The 13,489-nt window shown below is 44.3% G+C and overlaps 1 protein-coding gene across 1 annotated transcript; it reads left to right on the top strand.

Annotated features, from left to right (window-relative positions):
* The first annotated feature begins 431 nt into the window (after window positions 1-431).
* tbc1d10ab (TBC1 domain family, member 10Ab) lies at window positions 432-13,056 on the top strand. Its single transcript, XM_030355141.1, has 9 exons — window positions 432-1,023; window positions 3,070-3,169; window positions 5,010-5,117; window positions 6,357-6,463; window positions 6,935-7,049; window positions 8,608-8,673; window positions 9,392-9,581; window positions 10,035-10,189; window positions 10,872-13,056. The coding sequence occupies exons 1-9, from the start codon at window positions 845-847 to the stop codon at window positions 11,286-11,288; spliced, it is 1,437 nt and encodes a 478-aa protein (XP_030211001.1). The 5' UTR covers window positions 432-844; the 3' UTR covers window positions 11,289-13,056.
* The last annotated feature ends 433 nt before the right edge of the window (window positions 13,057-13,489 follow it).

Raw genomic sequence — 13,489 nt, forward strand, 5'->3', positions numbered from 1 at the left:
AAATCCTTTATCTTGATAATTTATATTGGGGCAATTTTCATATTCAGTATGATTTAATAGAAACGGTGCCAAATCGTAATTATTTTATTGGTACATATGACAAAGATAATATACACATTTCAATGGTGATTTGGTAATTTAAACTAGGGTTTAACGAATAATGATTACATACAAATATATGTATAGGCCTATCACGTATAATCAATAAGACATAAGTTACTACATGGTGTCAGGTAGACATTTTGGAAAAATCAAGCCAAAAACATTTAGCTATTAAATTGATTAATTAGCTACAGCTAGATTATTAAACAATGGATTTTCACAGTAGATGGTGTTCTGGTCATTACAAGAAATAGCGATGTGGCGACAGTGTCGATGCCAATAATAAGGTAACACTTTTGTTTGTCACCAGCAGGCGGCAGCAGTGTGACCGCTGTCGATGCTTTATTAGCTTAGGAAGTGGCCATAAGTATACCTACGTAAAGCTGAATTTAACCTACGGACAGCCATGTTTCTGACCAAGGCGGTTTAGGGGAAAGGTGCGTGGGTCAGCTGACTGCGATGTGATGCTAGCAGGTTAGCCATTGAACACGAAGCGGCTACGGACATTATAGTCTTTCACCTCCAACACCGCCGACTGTATGTTACTATTAAGGTAGCTTATGCGCTAGCTATAGTGTTGTTAGGACGTCAAGACAGCTGTGGCAATGCTAGTTAGCCGGAGGAGTTGGGACTACTTAACTAACCATAGGTAGTAATTCTAATGAGCAGGGAAACGGCATTCCAATCATACTAAACGTCAATACACGTCACTTCTAGCCCATGTTCATCTTAATGGTTGTTAATGGCGAGGATCGAGCAAAGCAATGGACTGGCCGGCAGAAGTTTCCCACCGGGCAGCGAGAAGGACCGGACAGCAGAGTCTGGACCAGCAGAGTCTGGACCTGACTCTGCTGACCCCCAGGAGCTACAGACCGACAAGTATGGCTTCATGGGGGGTGCACAGCAATATTCTGGACAATCGTAAGTGGTATTTATAAAAAAAAAAACTTTGAATCGAAATGAATTAGCCTGCTGTCATTTACAGGAACCGTCATATTCCTCCCCATAATAATGGACTTCCGTGATAACTTGTGTATGTATGTATGTATGTATGTATGTATGTATGTATGTATGTATGTATGTATGTATGTATGTATGTATGTATGTATGTATGTATGTATGTCTTGTAGATGGAATAGACAGCGCTTTGGAGGTTTTTGAGAGATGTAAATAGCCAGAAAGAGCAGTCAAAGATTCAAATGTTTGGCCTATGTCCTATCATAATTTTGATTTGGTTAAACTGACATCACCCTTATCCACAAATAAATAATTGTTTGAGGTTAATGGCAAAATAAGTATGGTATTCTGTCTATACCATGAGGTTGTGACTTAATAAAATGCAATGTTATTTGGCAAAACGGTTCTGTTGCTTTGGTTTCAACATCATTTGAACCCTTTAGATTGTGGCACGGTCCCACTATTCAGAATACATATTAGTAATGCTGGATCCAAGATTACTGTAGGCCTAGTCTCATAAATCTGACAACACTGTAGGAGTGTTGGATCCCAGATTACTGTAGGCCTAGTGTCACACATCCGACAACAGGGTAGGACTGCTGGATCCCAGATTACTTTAGACTATGTGTAGGCTCATAGCTATCTGTCCTTTCAATTTTATTTAAAAATAAATTACGATTTGTGTGGCTGATGGTATTTGCAGCTGAATCTACTCTTGGAAAATGGAGGAGATTTGTATAGGGTTAATAAGGATTTGAGGGATGTGTATAGGGTTAGGGTGAGTCAGGTCTAAACGTGTGTGTGTGTGTGTGTGTGTGTGTGTGTGTGTGTGTGTGTGTGTGTGTGTGTGTGTGTGTGTGTGTGTGTGTGTGTGTGTGTGTGTGTGTGTGTGTGTGTGTGTGTGTGTGTGTGTATCTCTGTATGTCTGTCTGTGTGTATCTCTGTATGTCTGTCTGTGTGTATCTCTGTATGTCTGTCTGTGTGTATCTCTGTGTCTCTGCTTGGAGCTGGTCTAATTTGAACTTGGCCTATACCACCGTTGCGTGATATTGTTCAGATCATCCTGCATGGTAATAAAAAGCCAGAACCCGGGGAAGTTCCCCTCGTGGCTTCCTGTTGTTCCCCTCATGCTCTTCACCGGCTGTTTCCACTGCTTTGTCCCACACTAGATTTCCTGTGTTAAGAGGCAAGACGTCAGGCCCCGTCCTCTACATTTCAACCGGATCTCTAATAATAATTAGTAATTAATACAGGAAGTGATTAAGAGTGTGCAGCGCGCCACACCTCACCGCTGTTTTCAAAACACCCCTCCTTCTTCCATGGGGTCCTCATGCCTTGTGGCCATGAGAGGAGATACATTGTTGTGCTTTGTTCTTTAGTCCTCTAACCCTTTGGCTATGGGAGGAGATGATGGGTGTGCTCTCTATGGGTGGGGTTAAGGATTGGTATTTTCATTCTGCACACGCACACAGAGAGAGAGCATACCTTTTTGTTATGGAGTTTTGTATGATTCTTAGAAATATCTCTGGGCATGCTTTGTGTTTTCACTGTACACTGAGGCCACACCAGGATTATGGTTGTATTGCTCTACAACAAAACCATAGTGTAATTCAAGCTGTGATGTACAGTATGTCTTGTACAGTATGTCTGCTATATGAGAGTTAGTGTATGGTACAGTAATAGTCTCCTATATGAGACTTTAACGTTGACCATTAAAACAGTCCAAAGTTCTGCCTTAGAGAACAAATGGATCCAGCTTGCTCTGTGTTTTTTGCAACAGATAAACAAAAAAGTATACAAACAGAAAAACACAAATAACTGAAGCCTCCGTTCTTAAGAAGCCACTTGCTTTGGTAGAAAAGCATGCAAAAGCATACACTCTATTGGAGTAACTGCGATTAAGGATTAAAGCGCTTTTCAATTCCGTCCCAGTGTAGACATCATTTGCGCTCTCGCAGCATGTGACAAGATGTGTTCGCACGTTGAACCCTGTTGATCTCTGGTCCTCAGGACGGAGGACGTTCCTGCCGAGGTTCTGAGGCAGCGAGAAGCCAAGTGGCTGGACATGCTCAACCACTGGGACAAATGGATGGCCAAGAAACACAAGAAGGTCAGTTAACTTCTTTCGGATTAGACGTAAAACCGAGGTCCTGACTCTCCGAGGTCACTAAAGATCCCAGGGCACTTATCGCAAAAGTGTAGGGGTTTCCCCGGTGTCCTGGCCCAACCAGGCTCATTCAATCTGGCCCCCTAATCATCCTCCTGTATAATTGGCTGACTCATTAATTCCCTCACTCTCCACCTCAAGCTGGTGTGTGGTGAGCGTTCTGGCGCAGATTGGCTGCCGTGCATCACCCAAGTGGGTGCTACACACTGGTGGTGGTTAGTGAGGTCCCCCCCTTCACTGTAAAGCATCTTTGAGTGTCTAGAAAAGCGCTATATAAATTCAATACATCATTATTATTATTAACTAACCCTGACCCTGATTCTCTATTTACTAACCCTAACCATCGATTCACCATCCCTTTCCCTCTATGAAATAACCCTAACCCTAGCCCTTTATTTACTAACCCTATCTTAACTAGGACCAACCCTAACCCTCCATTAACTAACCGTAACAGTAGACCACCCCACTCTTCTAGCCCGTCTCCATCAGTGGGTTGGTATTAGGGGCTCAGCTCTGCAGTGGTTCTCCTCCTACTTTTCCCATAGATCATTTTCAGCGTCCATAGGTCTGCACTCCTCCTCCTCTGCCCCTCTGTCTTGTGGGGTCCCCCAGGGGTCCATCCTGGGTCCAATCCTGTTCTGTTTATATATGCTCCCACTTTTACACCGACAATTCACAATTATATCTCCCTCTGAGATCCAGGGACTGCCTTCAGACGCTCCTAGAGTGTCTCAAGGAGATAAATGACTGGATGGGGGATATTTTCCTCCAATTTAACAATAGCAAAACAGAAGTTATCATCTTTAACGCCTCCAAATTCAAAAAAAACATCTTCACCGACCTAGGTAGTCTAACCTCATTCTTAAAACCATCTGCTAGAAACCTCTGCGTCATTTTTGATTCGGATCAATGCTTTAATAAGCAAATCTCCTCCGTCATGAAGAACAGCTTCTACCAGCTCAGAACCATCTCTAAAATAAAGCACTCCCTATCATACCACTATCTGGAAATAGTCATCCATACTTTCATAAAATCACGGCTGGATTACTGTAACTCCCTCTACCTTGGTCTCCATCAGTCCCTCATATCACGCCTCCAAATAGTGCAAAATGCAGCAGCAAGACTGTTGACTGGGTCAAAAAAGTGGGAGCATATCACTACCGTTCTTGCTTCCCTTCACTGGCTGCCAGCACAACAAAGGATCATTTTTAAGTCTGTTCTTATGGTGGTCAAAGCCATCAATGGTCAGGCCCCATCTTATATATCAGACCTTTTACACCCCCACTCAGCCACTAGGTCCCTAATAATGTTGTTGTTATTTTGCCTTCATGTTTGCCTACTGAATGCACTATGTACAGCACTTTGGTCAGCGCAAACTGTTATAAATGTGCTTTTATAAATAAATAACCCTAACCCGTACTTGCTTACTTACTAACCCTGTATGAACTGACCCTAACCTCCTATTAAAACCCTACCCCTCAATTAACTAACCATATCCCTCCATTAACTAACCATATCCCTCCATTAACTAACCCTAACATTAGATCTATTATGTAATTCCCCCTTCAGTGTTGGAACATATCACACTAATGAAAGCAGTTCTACCATGGTGCTAAAAAAAAGAAAAACGGGGCACAATAAACACCAAATTCCACATGGGCTGGTGTGGAACTAGAACACCTCTAATTGCAGCTGATGTGACACTAAGCTATTGCTGTCAGTGTTTGCTTCCTCTAACCTCAAAGCGTGTCACTTTTAAAACTATTTTGTGTTTGATTGGCAGGTGAAGTTGCGGTGCCAGAAGGGAGTCCCGCCCTCCCTGAGAGGCCGGGCGTGGCTCTACCTGTGTGGAGGGAAGGTGAAGAGAGAGCAGAACAGGGGAAAGTTCCAGGTCAGTCAATTGCTGAGGAAGGTATTGAGGTCGCATTCCAGGCAGTAAAACATTTAGACTGGTAGTGATGAGGACGCATTCAGGTCAGTTAAGTGCTTAGGCAGGTAGTGGTGAGGTTCCAAGTCAGTTAAACATTTAATATAAGGTTGTAAGGTCTCAAGCTGAAAATGGCTTATTTATTCCTAATTCACATATTAGATAGGAGATAGATAGGTGGTAACATATACAGATAGCTAGTTGTCTCCATCTCCACGTTGAGCCACTGTTGTGTGTTCTGTAGAGAGCACCTCGATTACACAGGGTGCAGTGATTCTTTTTAGTAAGAGATGGGTGTGGTAAGAAAGACACATCGAACTGAAACTAGGTCAGCCGGTTACTTCCGGAGGGGAGACATGGTCTGAACGCTTTCAGTCATGCGATTTCCTAAGAACATTGCAAAGCTTTAGAAAAAAACAGCATCAATAATTCAACTGAATTATAATTGGGGCTTCAGCGTGAGTGTGAATGCAGTGCACGTGTTTGTCTGTGCCCACAAAACTGTAAAACAATGTATATAATAATCCCAAAAAGTAATGATATAAACATGCGAGGAGCCAGTAGCAGTGCCCCCCAGAGGGTCAGCTGTCTTTGTTATGGGCAGTGCAGGAGTGTTATCCCAGGTGAAGTGTCTTTCTTATGGGCAGTGCAGGAGTCTTATCCCAGGTGAACTGTCTTTCTTACGAGCAGAGCGTGAGTGTTAACCCAGGTGTACTGTCTTGCTCGTGGGCAGGGCAGGAGTGTTCATTTAAATGTATTTGTGTTGTTGGAGGAAACCGGTACCCTGTCTCATCAGATGGTTTTGTGTAACAAATCCTCTTGCATGTCATGTTACCAGATAGATTTTTTCACAAATCCAATGTTGAAGTTTTGGATGAGCCCTCGGTCTATCACGTAGTTTTTCATAGGAGGCTGATTGGTCTGAACCACTGTGGTTCGGTCACAAGCTCATCACTTGACGCTTGGCTTGCATCGTAAACTCGATCTTTATCTCGCCAATCCTGCTTCCTCGCAAGATCGGCAAACCAGAGCACCGTGAGGAAACCCACGTGAACACAGGGATAACGTTCACACTCCCCACAGAAAGCCCCAGGAGTGCTAACAACTGGGCCGCAGCACCCCCCTTTATCACCTTTTCCATCAAGACTTAACGCCGCACATTTACTTTCTACCACCAACATCTCCGTGTGTGTTGGTTTTCAGGACCTGGACAGCCAACCGGGCGACCCCAAATGGGTGGATGTGATCGAGAGGGACCTGCATCGACAGTTCCCCTTCCATGAGATGTTTGTGGCCAGAGGAGGTCACGGGTGAGGAGAACCATCCCCACCATGCACGTTTTTCTTATACGGCTTTCTGTCGGTGGAAGTACCCGCATTGGAGAAGTACTCTCTTCTCTGGGTGAACAAATATGAAGATCGTATTGTGTACAGCGCAATGAACGATGGCAGTGGTGTGAGAAGCACAAGGCTGGTGTTTCTGTATCGCATCATTCGTATTCTAAACAGCAGGACCCTGCGGTACCCTGAAAGAAACTCCACCCTAAGATATCATGAATATTCATCCCAGGGATATAAAGTACTGGGTTAGGGTTAGGGTCCCTGTTTTTAAAGAATTTCTTTAAAAACAGGAACAAAATCCAACGTGTGTGTGTGTGTGTGTGTGTGTGTGTGTGTGTGTGTGTGTGTGTGTGTGTGTGTGTGTGTGTGTGTGTGTGTGTGTGTGTGTGTGTGTGTGTGTGTGTGTGTGTGTGTGTGTGTGTGTGTGTGTGTGTGGTGCAGGCAGCAGGACCTGTTCCGGGTACTGAAGGCCTACACCCTGCACCGGCCGGAGGAGGGGTACTGCCAGGCGCAGGCCCCGATCGCCGCCGTCCTCCTCATGCACATGCCCGCTGAGGTAAACACACACACAGTGACTACAAACCATTCTCAGATACTATAGTCATATATACTTAACTATGAGATAATTTGAATGCAGAAATACTTTTCATCAGCGATTCCCAACCTATGGCCTGTGAGGGTTTTGCAGGCAGGCCGCCAAATCATTGGCAAAACACATCATTCTACATTTTTAATATTAATTAGAAAAAATTTAAAAAAAAATAAAAAAATTAATCTGTTTTTTTTTTATCTTTAAAACCTTTAAAAATGTTAGATAGCATCAGGTACACAGTCCCACTAGTCAAACAAAAAAAAGAAAGAAATTATAGCGATAGAAAGTCATCGAAACGTCATGAGTCACCGAGAACGCAGTGGCAGTGGAAGCATTCTATCGGTTCAGCCCACTTAAAGCAAAGGCGGTCAAACGCAGGATAGACGATCAACTGGATCGATTGGTCCTAATGTGTGGGACGTAGCACTGATGGGGCTCGTGCGATGCTAAGCACGCACGGTGGAGTCATCACCCGGGTGGAAGCTGTGGCTCCGCTAGTAGCAACTGCAGTATACACAGAGAAGCGCAGGCTATAGAGAAAATGCCGGCAGATCTAAAGACTGCTCTAGATCATGTTTATGTTCCGTTTTAGGTGCGTCCTTCAGATAGCGCTTACTAAATACTAGAGCTGTCAAGCGATTAAAATATTTAATCGTGATTAATCGCATTAATGTCATAGTTAACTATTATTAATCGCGATTAATCGCAAATTCTTTTTCTATGCTAAATATCCCTTGATTTTTTTGTCCCATAATTCTTCTCATTTTAATTCTCTTATCAACATGATGAAGTTCATCGGCTTGCCTTGTGCAAATGATTTTCTATTGATAACAACATTGGCATATACTGATCAAAACAGGACGATACAAAAAAAGAGCCTATAGTGCAAATAAACGACTGCTTTGAACAAATGTCATTTGAACATAGCAGTCAGGCTACTGCTTCTTTGTTTTGAGCCAAAAAATTTTTTTTTTTTTTTTTTTTAATAAAATAATTACGTTAATCGCGCAATAAAATTTTTAACGCCGTTAAATTTGGTTTGCGTTAACGCCGTTAATAACGCGTTTAACTGACAGCTCTACTAAATACCGTTACTAACACTATGCAAAAGGACCGTGATTATATAAGGTCATTTTTTAACTTTTAAACATCTCTGCAATGTTTAGCTCTGGAATTACTTGGGGTTTTCAAGGGTTCAAATTCATGTGTCTGAGAAGGTTGGAAACCGGTGCTTTAGATATAGATCTATATCTATATAGATGTCTACTGTATATCTATATAGAGATAGATAGATGGATAGATAGATATTTACACTATTGATATACTTTGGTATATTTCTATACCCTATAGGTATACTATATCTGTTGTGTTTCTGGTTAATTAACTGCTAGTCCCTTGTCACTGTACTCAGCATGTACCAGCTGCTGGCTGACATGAACCCGCTGAACTGCGGGTTCATGTCAGCGGTCTCGGTCACGCTTCTGTTTTGATTTCTAAAGAGCTACTTCCTGTTTTACCACAGGATGCCTTCTGGGGCCTGGTGCAGATCTGTGAAAAGTACCTGCCAGGGTACTACAGCAAAGGACTGGTAAGGCTTCCCTCAACCAGATTAATCATGTTGTTGTCTGTGAGGAGACCGGCCTGTGTTCAAAGTCACATATACCCAAGGAATGCCCTGCGGTAGTCAGACGACTCTTAAAGTTAGATCACACATTGACAGTGCTACGCAAGGCCATTACGCTCTGGTTCAGCAGGAGATACTAAGGTAAAGCTGTTTAATGGGTTTCTTAGCAGAGGCAAACAATGTCTGTTGTTGTAATCATAAATGTTTGATGTTAAGAGTCAGAGGTGTTGGCGCGAAGATGAATTCTCTGGGACAAAGTGGTTACTCTGCCAAGTTTTGTTTGACAGCATGTAAGGGAATTAGACAGAAGTAATCTAAGAAACGAATAAAAGAGTGGTCCAGGAAACAAATGGCAATAGTACACAGTGTGGCCACCAGAGGGAACCAACTCCTCTCCTCTCACATGCTTCACTTTGTAGAGAAGAGGCATACTTGCCTACTTGAGACTATAAGACTCTTCCAGACTATAGCTTGTTATATGACATGTATATTGTCCAGTATTTGGCTTATGTAATCATCTTGAAACATTACAATAATTGCCCTTGAGGCGAGCGGGTGACGCAGCTAGAGACAATCAGTTAGATGAAACCATCCCAGTGAAGTGTAGTTCTGCGTTTCTTCTTCTACCTCTCAAACCGGTTCTTCCTCTCCCTGTCCCTGCGCCTTCTCCATCCCCTCCCAGGAGGCCATCCAGCTGGACGGGGAGATCCTGTTCTCCCTGCTGAAGAAGGTGTCCCCCGTGGCGCACCGCCACCTGAAGAAGCACAAGATGGAGCCCATCCTCTACATGACGGAGTGGTTCATGTGCGCCTTCTCCCGGACGCTGCCCTGGGCCTCGGTGCTGCGCGTCTGGGACATGTTCCTGTGTGAGGGTGAGCGCCCGTGCCCACCTCGATGCTCATCTACACCGCTCTGCTCCACTCTATACTGATCCACACGGCTATACAACACTCTATACTGCTTCACTCCATACTGATCTACACTGTTGTACTCCACTCTATACTAACCGACACCGGTCAATTCTACTCTATACTATTGTGTTCTACTCTGTTCTATACTACTATGTAGTCTATCGTCTACACTGCTCTGCACTACTCTGTACTGCTCTACTCTATATTACTCTTTTACTATTCTACTCTATACTACTAAGCTCTCACTCTACTCTCTACGACTCTATACTACTCAACTCTATGCTGCTCTATACTACTCTACACTAGTCTGCTGCTCTACTCCACTCTGTAGCACTCTATACACATCTTCCTTTTCCCCTGTTGAGCCCGGGTAACACCACCACATTAACTCTGGACCACCTGCTCTGCTCCCAGGGGTGAAGATCATCTTCCGCGTGGGCCTGGTCCTGCTCAAGTGCATGCTGGGGTCCCCGGAGAAGCTGAAGAAGAGCCAGGGTCTGTACGAGACCATGGAGCTGCTGAAGGCCCTGCCGCCGGCCTACATGGAGGAGGGCTTCCTGGTCCGGGAGGTAGGGAGACGTGGCTGGAGCTCCACCCTGGACACACACACCTTATCCACTAACCCCAGGGGGCCGATCTGACCATCTCCACGGGGTCTTCTCATGTGTAGGAGGTGTAACGAATGGATTATGTAAGGTTTTATCTGTGTGGTGCGTTTAGATTACTAGTGCACCTGTCTTTATCTCACATTTAGATCTATTGAGCAGACTCTCTTATTCAAAGGGACTTGCAGTGATTCTCTCGATAAGCAGGTCGGGTCTAGGACTCGTGCTTCAGTAAAGGTTAAACCCTAGCCATGTGTTGTTGTGGTTGTTTTAGGGTGTGCAGATAGTACAGGTGAGGTACAGTATGTACGGTCGAGGTACAGTAAGTAGAGGGCAGGTACAGTAAATACAGGGCAGGTACAGCAAGTATAGGGAGGCACAGGTGTAGTACATTTTAGGCAGAGTTGAGGTACCGGTGAGATGCAGTCAGTACAGGCTGGGCTGCGGAAGGTGGTGTTCACAGCCCTCCCCTTTGAGCATTCAACTGGGAGACGTTCAAACGTTCTGGTCTTAGCACCTTGAATGGTTTACTGAAACTCTCCTCCACCTCCCTCCCTCCTCCCTCCCAACATCCCCCCCTCCCTCTCCTCCCCCCCCCCCCCCACCCTCCCCCCCGCATCCCTCCCTCTTCACATCCCACCCCCAGGTGGTGGAGTCCCCCGTGTCGGAGCGGGACATCGAGCGGGAGCACGTGGCCCAGCGGCGCCGCTGGGAGGAGAGCCGGGGGGAGCTGCGCTGCCGCTCCCCCGGCCGGATGCACGGCGCCCGGGCCATCATCACCGCCGAGCCCCCCCGGCGCCAGGACCTCCAGCAGAACCCCACCATCCTGGTGGAGAGCCCCCCGGCCGCCGCCGCCCCCCCGTCCAACGGGGGCCCGGGGGAGGATCCGGCCGGAGGGAAGGGGAAGAAGAAGAAGAAGAAGAGGAAGAACAAGGAGGAGGAGAAGGCAGCGCCGTCCGTCCCTCCGTCCGCCCCCAGCGACCCCCCTCGCTCCCTGAAGGACGGCTCCCGGCAGGCCTCCGAGGAGAGCCTGAGCAGCCAAGAGCACGACTCCTACCTGTAGGCTCCACCGACGGGAAGGATGCTAACTGAGGCTTCCACCAATGGGAGCGATGCTACCTCGTAGCGTCTTGCTGTCTGATGGGGCTTCCACCAATGAGAGGGATGATTGCTCATTGCCTCTTGCTCTCCGATGAGGCTTCCGCCAATGGGAGCGACGCTATCATGTAGTGTCTTGCTGTATGCGGAGGCTTCCGCCAATGGGAGCGATGCTAGCACGTGTCGACTTGCTGTAAGATGGGGCTTCGACCAATGGGAGCGATGCTATCATGTAGTGTCTTGCTGTATGATGGGGCTTCCACCAATGGGAGCGATGCTATCATGTCGTGTCTTGCTATATGATGAGGCTTCCACCAATGAGAGCGATGCTATCATGTAGTGTCTTGCTGAATGAAGTGGTTTCCACCAACGGGAGCAATGCTAACATGTAGCATCTTGTTTTTAGATGCTCAGTTTTACCACCAAAGCTTTGGCTGCTTCATTTTTGTTCTGTTATTCATATAGATTTAGATTTTGGGTTAAAAGTGTACATGATGGTTATTTTGTTGATGAAATCTTAGATGCACACTATTGAAGAACACTAACTAAATAAAACAGCTGTGGGAGGAAGGAAATACTTGATCAAACTTTGAAGGAAAGTCTAAATTATTCAGACAAAATGAGAATATTATTGTTTTAACCTGCTGTACAACCATGTCAAGTGCCATCCACAGAATATTGCCACATTCTTCCAAATTTTTGGAGATATCTTGAATTGTAATAAGACTGAAAGGCCCATGAAGGATGTTAACCTGACTAACATTTAGTGTCATTTTAGTAAAGTCTTCAAATAATCACTTTATACGATCATGTTTATATTATAGCAATACAAAATGATTTATCATTGTGTTTATAATAATAATAATGATGTATTTGTTTGAATCATCACTTTATAATGATTAGATTATAATATAGTAATAAATAATGATTTTATTATGTATTATAATTATAATGTATATTTGCACTAAATAATGTTGCTGTGCAACAAATTGTCCTGAAATTGGCTTTAAACAATATATACGTGCGTAGATTTCAAAAATGTTGGGAGCACAATTATTCAAACTTTTAATGTGATGGATCATTTTTAATGTTTTATTATTTAAACACACTGTGAAGATCACAGACCACCTGTTCACATTTTTTATCCATTGAGAAGGATTTAGTTATTATTTCTCTGCCAATCATTTATATGGACGGAAAGAGGTTGATTTTTTTTTCACATGTATTATGCCATATGTTGGATTGTGCATCTTATAGAATTTGCTGAATTCAGGTAAACTTTTGTTGGATAAGATGGCTAATGGGAATTACCGATCATGAGCGCCAGTTCTTTTGGTTTGTTGCGTTACACTGTTTATTATTTCCTCATAGAAGTAGCAGAAGCAGCCCACCAGGTCGACCCATAGAGGGCTCCCTTGTGCTTCTTAAGATATTTAAAAACGTAAACCGCTTGTTCTATTTGATTCGAAACCAATGACTCTTTATACGCAACACAGCTCCACAGCTGTTCTGATGGAGGACTCTAACTGACAACCTTTTGGTCATTTAGAAAGAAAAACTGAGCCATCACTTTGAGATTATTTATATCTGCACATTTTTTGTATGTGTAATTATCTCCTACATTGAACATCCAAATAGCCAATGCCTTTATGCTATTGAAACTACAGACTTTCTTTTGTACCAAAATCTAAAAATTTTCAAGAAATAAATTTGTCCAAATCCAGAAAAAGCAATCCAGGATGTCGACTCACCTTGTGTTTGATACCAGGAGAACCATAAGGATCAGTTCAACACCCCAACCCCACCGGGCCAGCTCAATGCCCTTATGTGTTATCATTCAACACGCCTCTGCAGACACACACACACACACACACACACACACACACACACACACACACACACACACACACACACACACCTGTTTCCCCGGCTCTTTCAGCTCACAGAGGAATTTGCATCTCAAATAGAGACAAATTCCCACCCAACACACACCAGCCCTCAGAGGAGCCGTGTGAGACTGTGTGTCCCTCAGCGTGGTGAAAGGATAGGGGGGGTCTTAACTGGCCCCTCGTCAGGAACAAAAGAACTACAGTCTTCAAGTCAAAGCTTCCCAATACTTTTGATTTTGAATTTGTTATTCACAAATATAATATAATTTGTGTTTAA

This window comes from Gadus morhua, chromosome 4, assembly GCF_902167405.1.
Source record: "Gadus morhua chromosome 4, gadMor3.0, whole genome shotgun sequence".
NCBI classification, from domain to species: domain Eukaryota; kingdom Metazoa; phylum Chordata; class Actinopteri; order Gadiformes; family Gadidae; genus Gadus; species Gadus morhua.